This window comes from Eptatretus burgeri, chromosome 9 (genome assembly GCF_056783735.1).
Source record: "Eptatretus burgeri isolate ZD-2024b chromosome 9, Ebu_testis_v1, whole genome shotgun sequence".
In the NCBI taxonomy this organism is placed as follows: domain Eukaryota; kingdom Metazoa; phylum Chordata; class Myxini; order Myxiniformes; family Myxinidae; genus Eptatretus; species Eptatretus burgeri.
The window spans coordinates 18069380-18083500 of NC_140969.1; the positions used below are offsets into that span (position 1 = coordinate 18069380).

Consider the following 14121-nt stretch of genomic DNA (forward strand, 5'->3'; position numbering starts at 1 on the left):
CCCATCCATTTTATAGGCAACCAGTCTGGGCGGAGCCTCAAGCAGACTTCAGCCAAATCCACCTTGCCTATTAATGCATCGTTGCACGTGACCAACCGTCAACCTCACGATCATTCCTTCCTCGTTCAGCCCGACACGAACAAGAGCCAGCCAGCATCTATAGAGCTGCCAAATGGAGTGTCAAACATCGATGGAAAAAGGTGGATTTCAACGTCGGTGAAAGAGGTGGGTGTCGAACATCGATGGAAAAAGGTGGACGTCAACGTTGTTATGATGATATGCTAGGTGGTCATATTTTGGACCATTAGCTGTGTGTTAATCAGCTGTCGGGATTCTAACCTTGCTTGTAATTGTGTATTATTCAAACCTTGCTTTAAAATGTTGCTTTAAATGTATCATGCTGTTTTCACTATGTCTTTGATAACTCTTTATGGCTCTGCAGCTGCACAACAGCATGTCCTTGGGAAAACTGTGTATGCTGATATCCCACACATTCCTGTTCTTAGTCATCACCAGAGTTTCGCCTTTGCTATCAGCAGGTGCCAGTGGAGGGGTGTAGGAGTCTTAGAAAGTTATTAGTTTGCAAGATGAACTGTTGGGTTGCGAATCTGAGGATTGACTGATCCAACTTCCCTGAGGGCCCCTAGGGAGGGGGGAAAGAAGCCCACTGCCGCATTTATTTCTTTATTTCTTTATCCCTTAGCACACACTTGTAGTCCACACCCAGTTTTGCTTTTGTGTGATTATATATACAACTGTTTTGAAGTAAGAATCTCAATGTGGTCCGGGGGCACCTGACTGAAGGGCCTTTGGGCTGCATTCCGCATGCGTAGTGCCATCTTCTGAAATAAATCGTATCATTCGAAAACCCTCATTCGACTCTGTCATTACTCGGCCGAGTGAAGAGTCATAACAATTGGCGACGAGGATGCGATGCGACTGATGCTGGCGGTGTGGACGGCGGGACTCCACTTGGTGTACAGCGATCACAAGGGTTCAGCTAAAGGTACGTGGAAATTGCACGTATAGGGCACCTAAGACAGGGAGCCCTAGTTAGGTGAAAACTGTACACTTGGTGGGCAGTGCCCCGCTGGACGCAGCTCCAGGATCTGCTCGGATCAAGAACTGTAACGGTAAAACATATGAGGTGATTCGAATGCGGTTTGTTTGAAGGGCACAAAGAGGGCTGGCAGGCCGTATGTTAGAACCGGTAAGGGTCGAGGATAAAGGTATCCGTGTGAAATAAGGAGGAAACAGGTTGGAATCCTGTACCAAGAGAGGGAAGGTTAGAGGCCTTCATTGGGTTTGAGGCTATTAGGCGGCGGGTCGAAAGGGATCTCGGTCCCGGTGTAAAAGGAGAAACGATTTACAGCTATTAGGCGGCTGATTGAAAGGGATTTCGGTCCCGACGTAAAAGGAGAAACGATTTACAGCTATTAGGCGGTTGGTAAGATAAGAACAAAAGATGGGGAATAACTCTGCAAAGAACATAGAGTTACCCAAAGGAACAACACTTAAAGTTATCGGTGAAAGTGGAAAACACTGAGAGCGTTTGCAAGCGTGGCTAACGGAGTCACAAAGTGAGACAGGACGTAAGCGATTAGATTCAGAGGGAATCTTGAACCAACGGGAAAAGAACACAAGGTTAATGAGCCAGGAGAAGGGCTGTTTGTAGAAGTTACCTGTTTGGATGTATTTGTGAATACAATGTGGTGGTGGGAAGGTTGAGTTTTGTGTTAGACGTAAGTTGAGTGTTCCAACCTGGAACTTGTATGTGTGGAACAACTTGTATGTTTGTATGGAGATAATGATGGGTCGTCATCGTCAATGTGAAGACTTTGGACGAGGGTGAATTGCGCACACCAAATCTGGAGGAAGGACCATGATGACCGATTCTGCACGTGTTGTTAATTCAGTGATGGGAAAATGTCATTGAGAGAGTGTGTGTGTGTGTGTGTGTGTGTGTGTGTGTGTGTGTGTGTGTGTGTGTGTGTGTGTGTGTGGGTGTGTGAACTGGATGGGGAATTGAATAATTAAAACCACTTCAGCAGACAGTTTGTCAAATGGGATGTCAAATGGACCAACGTTCGGATTTTCTCATGGTCCGATAAACTCTGTATGCTGTTTTGGCTTTGAACACTGTACGTGATAAATGGATGGTCTCCACGGAGCATCATTTTGATTTCAAATTGAAATTCAGTTCTGTTTCCACTTTGCATGTTTCGTAAGGCTGATCGACGTTACGGGTTCGTTTTAACGTCAGTTTCAATTCTGGTTTCATTGTTGGGGTCATTAAGCATGTTTTATGCTTGACTTTCGTAAATCTGGGAAAAAACTTATTTTATGGGGTTTTGCGAGTCACATGACGTGCCATAGGATTTAACAGGCGCGCCGAAAGCACGAAATCGTCCCGTCGAAGGACAGCTTATCGTGAGGGTTTACGAAATGGATTAGCACATTTTACAAGATGGGGACGCCCTTCATAGGATTCTGTAAAATTCCGATTTAAAACGAACGTATTTGAGATGTCGTCAAATATTTGTTCCGTGAGTTTGATGGTAAAAACCAACGCGCTGATAAGACGTATTGCTCATGTGAGTGCGTGATGACGTAATCACGCATGGGCCCAGCGCGCTTTGTCAAACTTGAAAGTGCAATTAACACCCTGCTGTGAATGTGCCTGCTTGTCGGAGCAATGTACAAGAATTTCTCGAGGCGGCTGATTTTGAATATGGTGGACAAACTAGATTTTAAAGAGATAGCTTTGTGGTAAAATTAATTAATAAGGACATTGACGTTTCAAAGGATCGCTCGATTTTGTGTTTCGAGGCGAGTGCACGCGCTATCGGAACATGGAAGCGACAATGCTTTGAAACAAGGCTGTAATATATATATATATATGTTTGTTCCGGTTGTTGTTGTTGTTGTTGTTGTTGATTGGGCTTCGTGACCGGAAGAGGAAAAGAGAAAAAAAAAAAAAGAGACGCGGAAGAGGCGCAGGACCGAGGGATTTAGGATGGATGGTGTTGTGGTAATGAAGTGCCGTACTGTGATTAGCGGCAACGGAGATTGGGCGGATGTGGCAGCACTGTGTATGGGGGTCGGTGGCTAGTGATGACTCGTATGCCGCGTGCTCCGTGGAGGGTCGTGCTGGAACAGTAATGGTATGTAGTATACTGTATTAGGAATGGTGTACTCTGAGGAATGTAATTGGGATTAGAGTATGGAGTTTGCCTTCAGTATTATGTGTACAAGTTATTGTATTTTGTTATTCTTACCCTATGTATATTTATGTTGTTGCAGATATGCGTATGGGTTTTGTGAGAATAAAGCCGATCGAAAAGTTTTATTGTTGATTACTACAACAGATGGAAAGGGGGATTTAAATGCTTTGAACAAGGAACGGATTTTATTTAAAGTGGGTTTATCTTTTCGCCGCGTCTCGCGTAGTAAACGCCGGCTCTAAGAGTTCCGCGTTGTTCTTATTATTATTCTGGTGAAGACAAAACCTTTAGGACGTGGCTCTTGGACACATTTGTCCTAGTTTACATGTCAGACATCCAAGAACAAGGACGTTTGGTAGGCTACGCACTGATGAGGATGGCGGTGTTTTTGGGAAAATTACGGGCGGGGCTCGTGCTGTCTGAACACGCAGCCATCGTGGGCCTTGACGAGGGAGCGTTTCGATTCTCTGCCTGTCAGGGTCGAGATGTTTGTTTGGAAGCGGACAGAAAAGCATGTCTGTTGTCTTTATATGAGCCTCTATCTGTCAGGATAAATTCATTGGATTTGGGAAGTATAAGCGGAATTAAAGGGATGTAGAGGAATGGTTGCTGAGCAACGACATCGATCTGGAAGGAATGGAATTGGCTTTGCACTGCACTCACTGTTGACTACGATGAAACAGGGCAGGATTATGAATACGTGGCCAAAGCACATAGAGATTACACCGTCAAACGCTCTCTGATGACAACCAACCGATGGATCGGGAAGGAAGGAGCGGCGGTGGAGGTGAAACAAGCCGCCAGAGAGCGCGAACTAATGAAGCACAGAGAAGGACTAACACCGTACATCTCAATGGCAGTTAGTAACGGACATAGTGCAGGGGAGTTAGGAAGAATGGTGAACAGATTGAGATGCGCCCAGAACCACAAGATGGGGCAACGAACACCAGAACACTTTACTGGCCGTCAGACAAGGAGATGGATGGAAGGTATGCTTGCCTGATCAAAATCCACAGTAGTGTACAGTAAGGTCTCTGGCCTTCACGTCCACTCACCACGCACCCAGAGCAACTTCCAGTCCTGCAAGCTCTAGTCATGGTGGGAGCCTCGTACGGAGGTATCATTTAAAAATAATCTTTTACACAAATACTTGTCATTATGTTGCAGTTGACTGCAGTGTTCAGTGCAGTGGGATGCTGTAAACCTCAGTAACGGAGACAGTGACAGAACCTTTGACGACACAATATGCAACTCCTGGTACTGACACTACTCCATTGTGGGGGACCTATCACTAGGCAACACACTCAAGCCAAAGAAACCGTATACACCTCCGTGGGCAAAGGGGGACGTCAGAAAATGCAGAAAAGACAGAAGTGGCTTGGCAGAACAAAACGCAAGACAAAACCCAGTGGGGGCACTTTGCACAAATAGGATTCATATGGGGTCAACACGCATCTCTAATTACCCAAGTTCCATGGGCCCCGAAAGAACCCTTTTGGAGTACAGTTGTGAAATCTTGTGAAAATACAGTAACCTCCCAGAGAAGAACACACATTTCACTTATAGGTGTTTTCACCTATAAGGCTTGAAGCTCTACGAGCGATCGAGTGGAACGCAAGGAGGGTTACGCAGGGTGGAGATCTATATTTCATGACTGGGGAGACTGGTTACTGTGCCTGGTAGGGGCAGCAATCCTAATCATCATGGGAATCATTTTTGGAGTATTTCTGATCAAACGTCTCATTTCCATTTGTCTAAAGAAATGCTGTGAAGCCTCACCCTCACCCAGGCCATCATAATAATTAACAGCGAACTCATGGAGGAAGACCCCGAGGACCTCTGTATGGGGCCACAACCAGACCCGACCCCCACCAGCTGAGGAGCCAACAAGGTGTTCTGGCGGAGGGCGCCCTGGGGAAGACTCTTCCAGGTATTACTGATTACTCAACGAACTTTCAAGTGAAAAGGTAAGCCAAACATGGACTCATGCATCTCACTACACACGAAGATACAGGAAGTTGTAACAAGAAAGAAAGGAAATCTACAAGTAAAATGCTGATGGAGGTTTATGATAGATGTGGCAGTGTTTTGACTAGCATATGCATAATCGTGGAAAATGGACAATACCAGATAGTGAAGGAATGTATGGAAAATACTTGTATGACCCTTATATGTAAATATGCATCTCATGAGACTTTTTGTCTTCTAGCGCAAGTTGAGAAAGGAGCTTACACCATGCCTTGAGCGCTCACAGTGCTGCTCACCCATTAATACATTTGCATATTGTAAATATTATTGTTGTAATTAGTGTTGAGTATAATTGCCTAAATAATAATGTTGCTGTTAATATTGTATAGACTTGTAGTGCCTTTAATATTGTGTGGACTTAACATCAAATTTGTATATGACAACTTAATGGGAGACTTGTGGCAGTGGGCAGGATACAAAGGAACAGAAACTAACCAGAACCACCAGCAGTTGCCGACTTCTCATTTGGGGAATGTTGATGGCTATCCACGGCATTTGCAAATCCCGCGTTTGGCAGGCACGGGGGCCTAGGGGTAGCTGCTACAGGAACCAAATAGGGGTCCACTCGGTTGGTGAGTATCAGGTGTGGCTGGGTATGGTCAAAATATGACCAAGGAGGGAAACTGTTATGATGATATGCTAGGTGGTCATATTTTGGACCATTAGCTGTGTGTTAATCAGCTGTCGGGATTCTAACCTTGCTTGTAATTGTGTATTATTCAAACCTTGCTTTAAAATGTTGCTTTAAATGTATCATGCTGTTTTCACTATGTCTTTGATAACTCTTTATGGCTCTGCAGCTGCACAACAGCATGTCCTTGGGAAAACTGTGTATGCTGATATCCCACACATTCCTGTTCTTAGTCATCACCAGAGTTTCGCCTTTGCTATCAGCAGGTGCCAGTGGAGGGGTGTAGGAGTCTTAGAAAGTTATTAGTTTGCAAGATGAACTGTTGGGTTGCGAATCTGAGGATTGACTGATCCAACTTCCCTGAGGGCCCCTAGGGAGGGGGGAAAGAAGCCCACTGCCGCATTTATTTCTTTATTTCTTTATCCCTTAGCACACACTTGTAGTCCACACCCAGTTTTGCTTTTGTGTGATTATATATACAACTGTTTTGAAGTAAGAATCTCAATGTGGTCCGGGGGCACCTGACTGAAGGGCCTTTGGGCTGCATTCCGCATGCGTAGTGCCATCTTCTGAAATAAATCGTATCATTCGAAAACCCTCATTCGACTCTGTCATTACTCGGCCGAGTGAAGAGTCATAACAAACGTCAGTAAAAGAGGTGGGTGTCGAACGTCAATGAAAGATATGTGGGTGAGGTAAGTGATCCACAGCTGTATTTGACTGTCAGAATAACTGCTCAGGAAAATCCCGCGGTGTGCTTAATCAAATGTCCTGTCGGTCCAAGGTGTAAATAAATCGTCCACCTCCAAGCCAATGTGTCCTGATGGAAAGGGGGTAGACGAGCCTCCGTTGGGTTAACGGCAATCTTGCGTGCATGAATGTGTCGTAAAGAGAAAAAGGCCATCCCATAAGAAAGAGAATCTATTCTATTTCCTTCTTGAATGCATCAAAGTTAGAATCCCACCAGATTTGGGGATGGGTCTATCCTGGACATGCATTTAGGGAAATAACTATCTGAGTGCATTCGTCAGATCCGATTCTGAAATCCATAACAATGTGTGTGTGTGTGTGTGTGTGTGTGTGTGTGTGTGTGTGTGTGTGTGTGTGTGTGTGTGTGTGTGTGTGTGTGTGTGTGTATATATATATATATATATATATATATATATATATATATATATATATATATATATATATATATATATATATATATATATATATATACGAACGAGGACAAATATCAGAGTGAAAGAGTGAAAGAGAAAGAGAGAAACACACGGAGAGACAAAGAGGATCAAGAATGACAAGTGAGATGAAGAGTAACGAGAAAGACAAAGAGATCAAAGAGAAAGACGATGAGGAGAATGAAGAGAAAGATGATCAACAGGAGAATGAAGAAAAAGATGAAGATAAGAATGAAGACGAGAGGGGGGTGAAGAGGAGGTGGTCATAGAAAAGTGGGAAAACAAGGAGCAGATGATGATGACAACGAGGAAAAGAAGATGATGACAACAAGAAGGAAAAGAAGACAAGGGGAGAAAGAAGAAGAATATAAAGAGAAGGTATCCTCCACAAGAAGGGCAATTAAATGAAAATCAAGTTATCAAGGAAATATTACAACAAAAGAACGACAATTGGAAGCTGAGGTTCAGTCACATCACTGAAAAAGCCCTTGGAAATTAGAACCAACATGAGAGGCAATTGTTTGTTGGCACACAGCACAGTTAAGATCGATAAAATGGCCTTTATCTGTGTCTCGATTAATTTGAGATTGTACACAAATGCTCCACTTCCTCTAACATGGCGTGACGCTGCTGTGCAAACAACCATACTGCTTCCTAAATGTGATCAACACTCGTCCGATTATTTTTCATTTCGGTTTCCCTACCGGAAATAGCCGCTGGAACACCACCATTCAATGGTGAAGTCTCCTGCTCAACTGGTTCATCCAGTGCCACAGAGCCTGCCTTCTCCATATTACTGACAGATTTGTTTCGCCGACGTTTGCCAGATGAGCTGGGATTTGCACCAGGGAGCAGTCGGTCTCCGGCTGACAGACAAGGTACCGGTGTGCCGTAATAATTCCCTGCAACGAAAAAAATATATCTCAAAGGAAGCAAGCCTCACATTATCATCAGATCATAGGATCCCTTGCAAATATTTCAACAGGATGATAAAACCACAAAAGTAATGTCTGAGATAGGAAAGTTACAGAATGTGTAGGTGCTCAATTTTTGAGCGGATGCTCTACCTTTGACTTAGAACCTGGTAACATACTAGTAACGACAAAACGAAATAATCCAGAACAACCATAACGTGCATGGTATACCGTCGTAAGTCCCCGTCTCAAGAAAAGCACCACTTCTCTCCAAGGAAGCAAATGCCTCCACACTAATGAAGTTATAGTCCAGACCAGCAACCTCCTCATCCCGAGGAAGCCGGGTTGTACCTTTGGGGAGGAAACAAAAATGTATTCAAGGAATGATTGTGCATCACAACATTATGACTTGTTTTAGTCACTTGCATATCCGTTATGCGTTACATCATTTCACCATCAACGCATCGAACCAAGCTTCAATGTTAAAATCTGTATTTTTAGGCAAATTTATTGTCCTTGAATAACCAATTTTATGCATTCGAAACAACATATATAAATTGACAAAGTATTATGCGAAGCAAATAAATTTTAAAGGAAACCTGTGGTGGGGAACAACCGAACCATTTTAACCTCAGTCACAACAGTACTATGATTTCCGAGATGCCATCTAATAACATGAGTATAACACAACCGGATGATCGTGACATAAATCTCTGCGAATAGAGTCACAAGAGCTTGCGCTGATTTTGATGACGTACGCTGTATATCTACGAGAGGATCATCACCATCATCAGATTAAATGGTGCCCTTGGAAGAGAAGGGAGCAGCTCAGAAATAGAAACCCTCAACACACAAGACTTCACAAGGTGAAGGTATGCAAATTAAATCCCCCTCCTTCAACCTCCAATGCACAACAGGTGAGCTGTGGTTTGAAGTGCTCACCAGCAAGGAGAAATCACAGATCGCCTCAAATAATCACCCATCTCTCACCGGATAAAAACATTGTAAACGTAGTGCACCGGCCAGCCAGCTGTGACAGCTCTAAACAATGTCCTGCACCCAGGCTGTTCTGCCTCTCCCTACCGCCCTCTATCGCAAGCAAACAGACGGAATCATGTGGTTACACTCAACAAAGACCAAGTACCCTGTTAATGAGCTGCTCATCTGAACCAACCTCCACCATCATTTTCCTACTTTACCTCCAGCACATGAGCAAAGCAAATGGGGAGCCATTTGTACGTATTCAACATAACGGGTAGGCCAGAACCCATTTAGATCATGGTTGCCAAAGCACAGTTCACCGTCTGGTAACGGTCATGTTTTAATCACGTGCAGGGCTTGGTGGCTGAAGTAATATCACGCACCTAACCAGATAAAACAACAAGTTGCTTTCATTTTGCAAATACTACAACAATCTGAGTGGCTGACATGTTGGATTACACACTCCATAAATTCCATTAAACTATACATCCGACATCATACACACAAATTGAGTGTTTCAAATTTAGATACAGAATGGAAATTCTAAAACATCAGTTAACTAGAAGGGCACTCGGTCGAGCGCGTCCCTCCACCAATAAAGCCTGATCCACGAGAACATATCGGGCCCAATACATTTTTGAAATATCATGCTCTACAGAACTATATCGCTTTTGGCCCCATCTCTCAATGGTGAAGAATCACTTTAAAAACTAAACAATTATCGTACCCAGATCCAGATTCTGATCTTCACCAAAATCGAATCAATTCGTCCTTGCGACACACCCAACCTGTCAAACAAGTTTTGTCCGAATCCATCCACAACTTTTTGAGATATCGTGCAATATATCATTTTTAGCCCCATTTCTCAATGGTGAAGAATCACTTTTAAAAATTCTAGTAGTCGGATCCGGTTCCAGATCTTCACGAAAATCGAATCAATTCTTCCTTGTCACACACCCAAAGGTGTCCACCAAATTTCATCCGAATCCATCCACAACTTTTTGAGATATCGTGCTATATATCGGTTTAGCCCCCATCTCTCAATGGTGAAGAATCACTTTATAAATTCTAGTAGTCGGATCCGGTTCCAGATCTTCACGAAAATCGAATCAATTCTTCCTTGTCACACACCTAAAGGTGTCCACCAAATTTCATCCGAATCCATCCACAACTTTTTGAGATATCGTGCTATATATCGGTTTAGCCCCCATCTCTCAATGGTGAAGAATCACTTTATAAATTCTAGTAGTCGGATTCGGTTCCAGATATTCACGAAAATCTAATCAGTTTTAGTCCAAGAGCATTAGGGTTTAACCTGGACATTTTTGGTAACAAGCTGATTTTTTCAGGAAAGGTCCAGGAATGTGTGTGAAATAACATACTAAAAGTTCTCATGAATCCTCCTTGAGCGTTTTCCACAATCCAAAATGGCGTCCAAAATGGCCGCCATTTCCTGTTTTTCTCATAACTTTGCAAGTAGGTTTACCTATAACACATTATAAATGTCTACACATATGTTTTGAAGTATAAGGAACTCAATACAATATATCTATACCAATAAAACTACTTGAACTAGTCCCAAAATCCAAAATGGCGCCAAAGATGGTTGCAATTTCCTGTTTTTCTCATGACCCTGTGACTAAGTTACCTCAATATGCACTTTAAATTTCTAAATATATTATGTCTTGAGAAATAAGGAACTCATTCAGATACTTTGAAGTACAAAGGAAACAATAAAACCGCTGAAGTTCTTTCTGAAATTCAAATGGTGCTCAAAATGTCCGCCACTTATCAACACACTGCTGTTTTAGCCTGTTTCAAGAGGCAAAGACATTCAAAACAAGATCATGCAAGAGATTCAAACCTCAAAAGTTTCAGATGAATCTTTACCTTACGCATGCACACACCTTGTTGCATCAGTCATTGTCTTCATCGTCGGATGCTGTATCTTCAATGTTGATGTCCTCTGAAGTTGGGGTAATATCATCGTCGGCATCTATAAGAGTTGGTGCTGTATTGTTGCAATTGAGACCACTGCATTTACTGCACATTGAGGTACAAAAGAGCCCAAGTTTCTTGCAGCTACATGTCATGCTTCTGCAACCATCTGGTTTACACCCACATGCCACCATGTTCAGCAAAGTATCGGGTGCAACAGCAATGTCTGTTTCTACCGGGGTAAGAGTCCCGTCCTGAAATCGCCAGCCCCATTCTGTTGGAGATAAGGAGTTACCCATCCATTCCTGGACGGTAAGATAGGCGCGATATGAATGTTGCTTTGCTGCAGCACTAGTTGGAGGTAGACTTTCTAGCTGAAAGGATGAACTCAGGGAACTGCGACCGATTGCCCGTTTGTATGCGATGTGACGGTAGTCATCAAGAGATTCAAAACTGCTGGCTCCATAAAGCTTAAGAATGAAGCCTTCCCCAGCTTTTTCCACCTCGTCATGGGTGCTTCCACTGTTTGTGAAGGTATCCAGCAAGTCGTAGTCCCGCTTCTTGTGCACCATGTTAAAAGCTTTACGCTTGCCCTGACGATAGATCGCAGAGACCGTGTCACATCCCGTCACAGCATGAAGAAACATCAAGTGATTTCTTGTGTCCCCTATGGCATGCTGAATCTCATGAATGTTGAAGACCGTGACAGGATTACTGCGGCATAGCATGTACACATCTGTGGAAGAGGTTGCCCGAGCAACTAGCATTACCAGTAAGTCTGTGTCCGTACCAACGACAGCAACTGGCACATGTTCTGACTCTGCCAGTGCTAGTGCTGTGGAGACAATCAGGGTGTCGGCGTCTGCTTCTGCCTGGACTTTTGGAAGAACTCAAGAGGTCTTATTGGTACTTGCGTGCTTCAGCATCTCTTAAGATGTATTCTAATGAGTTCCTCATACTTCAAAACATATATGTAGACATTTAAAGTGTGTTTTAGGGAAACCTGCTTGCAAAGTTATGAGAAAAACAGAAGAGGCGGCCATTTTGGACGCCATCTTGGATTGCGGAAAACGCTCAAGGAGGATTTATGAGGACTTTTAGTATGTTATTCTAGACATATTCCTGGACCTATCCTGAAAAAATCAGCTTGTTACCAAAAATGTCCAGGTTAGGGCCTATTTTGACCTAATGCTCTTGGACTATTTGTCCTGGTCACACACTGAACCTGTCCACAAAATTTCATCCGGATCCGTACGCAACTTTTTGAGATATCCTGTACACAGAGAGAGAAACGAACAGATAGGGGTGAAAACATAACCTTCTTCACTTTTGGTGGCGGAGGTTAAAAAAAAAGAAAAAAAAAGTTTTGCTTACCAATATTTTACATTGTATGAAAATTAATTTTTCCGATCTATAAAAAAAGTGTGCGAGTGTGTGAGTGTGTGGGTCAGTGTGTGTGTGTGTGTGTGTGTCAGTGTGTGTGTGTGTGTGTGTGTGTGTGTGTGTCAGTGTGTCAGTCAGTGTGTCAGTCAGTGTGTGAGCGTGTGAGCATGTCAACGTGTCAGTGTGTCTTCTCCATAACTCTAAAACCGAGCAGCCCGAAACTTTGCATGCAGACGAAGAAAACTCCAAGGAAGTGCAAGAGTGAAAATTGGGTGTTTTAGTTCATGAAAACCCGATCCCCCTCTCTCCCTCTCCCACTCCCATGTCCTCCCTCTCTCTCTCTCTCTCTCTCTTGGCCGTTGGCACGATGTGTGTACTGTCATTCATGGCTGCTCCTTGTGGTGTAGCCTGCGGGCATGCAGGGCGGGGCATGATGATGGGAGGAGGGGTCGGCGTGGTCATCGGGTCTGCAAGGGATATAAGGTGTGCGCGCCGCCTGAGGCGTTGTAGTAATGCTGGAGTCGCCCAGCTCGTGAGTGTGCTGAATACGCAATAAAGGAGAGCCGCGGGCAAAGTACGCCCGCGCTCGCGCTTGTGCAACACAGCCCGGCTCGACTGTTCCCCTGCTCGTGTCTGCCTGCTAAGCATCTTCTACCCAGTACACCACAGTTGGCTGACGAGGATCTTCGGATCGGCATGTGCAGGGCGGCAAATAACCCGTGCGGTTCCAGGCTAGGAGCCAAGGGTCTCGCCAGCACGAACATGGCAGAAGGTCGGTGCACGGCGCACGAACGCGTGCCCGCCTTCGTCGGAATCGACTTCGGCCACGTCGAGTGGGCAACGGCGCGCTCAGTGTTCGTTTTATTGAGGCACGTCAGATCGGGGGAATGATTTCTGCAGAGCCATGGCTAAAGAACGAGGACACACGGTTCGGCTCGAACGCGGCGTGGGACGTCGCGCGAACTCTGAAGAATGTCTGGGGTCTCGATGGTCGGGGCACAGCAGATGGTCCGGGGGTCAGCGCGATGTGCCAGGCACGCACGGCCACGCGCACGGTCTGCGGCGCGGGTCGTGGGCGAGCGTTGCAATGTAATCACTCGGACGGCGGTCTGAGCACTCGAGGTCGTCTACGGTGTGTGGGCCGAGGGTCATCGCCCATCGTTACAGTCATAGATGGCGGTGTGCGAAGCGATCCTTCCGTCCCGGGTCAAGACCTACCGCCGGTATGGTGTTCGGTGCATGGCATGCACGGTAACGCCCCGGGTCGAGTTTTGCAGCCTGAGCACAGAGATTCCAGCGACCCGGAGCGGGAGATGCTGCCGGAGTTAGACCTGCTTCCAATTGATCCGGAGATGACAAGATCAGTGGCAGGGGAGGTTGAAGTGATCGGGGCACTGATCGGGTGTCGAATTGAGTCCACTCGTGCTGCCCGCGCATCGCGCGCGTACACCGGCGAAGCGGTTGCGCCGCTTGCAGCGCCCGACGTCTCAGTGCTTTACCGGGGGCGAAGCGCCCTACTCACGGTGTTTGCGGTGCGAGGGGAGGGGCCCGCCCTTTTGGGTCGGGACTGGCTGGCGCACCTCGGGCTGGATCTCCGGTTCGTACCTCCAGGTGTGCCGGTGCTCTCTTCGATGCCTTCGTCGAGTACCGAGGGCGAGGTTCTGGCGGCGGGAGCCGCGTCGATGCAACGGGAGCGGCCGTTCGTTGCTGCCTGCGGCGGTGATGTACGGTTCGGGAGCGGCGAGAGCCGTATCAGCTCTCGCGATGAGTTCCCGCGCTTCGGCAGCGTTCGTGAGGCAATGCGCGCCGGTGTTGTTCGGGCAGCTTCAACAGGTTGCGGT

General features: G+C 45.5%; 1 protein-coding gene and 1 long non-coding RNA gene across 3 annotated transcripts in view; one reads left to right on the forward strand and one right to left on the reverse strand.

Moving 5' to 3' along the window:
* The first annotated feature begins 255 nt into the window (after positions 1-255).
* On the forward strand, positions 256-5536 carry LOC147019638 (uncharacterized). Its single transcript, XR_015061468.1, has 2 exons — positions 256-3164; positions 5014-5536. It is a non-coding gene; the product is annotated as an uncharacterized LOC147019638 (long non-coding RNA).
* A 2386-nt stretch (positions 5537-7922) lies between these two features.
* LOC147019639 (uncharacterized) overlaps positions 7923-14121 on the reverse strand; it is a 7612-nt gene continuing 1413 nt past the window's right edge. Inside the window, exons 1-3 of one of the 2 annotated variants that reach the window (XM_085894200.1) lie at positions 8969-14121; positions 8210-8329; positions 7923-7966 (exon numbers count right to left, since the gene is read on the reverse strand). The exon at positions 8969-14121 is cut by the window's right edge and continues 1413 nt beyond it. In XM_085894200.1, the coding sequence (XP_085750326.1) occupies positions 10876-11664 (789 nt within the window). In that variant the 5' untranslated portion in view covers positions 11665-14121 and the 3' untranslated portion in view covers positions 7923-7966; positions 8210-8329; positions 8969-10875. Of the gene's footprint in view, positions 7967-8209; positions 8330-8920 lie in introns of both variants that reach the window. The other variant, XM_085894199.1, reaches the window with a different exon arrangement.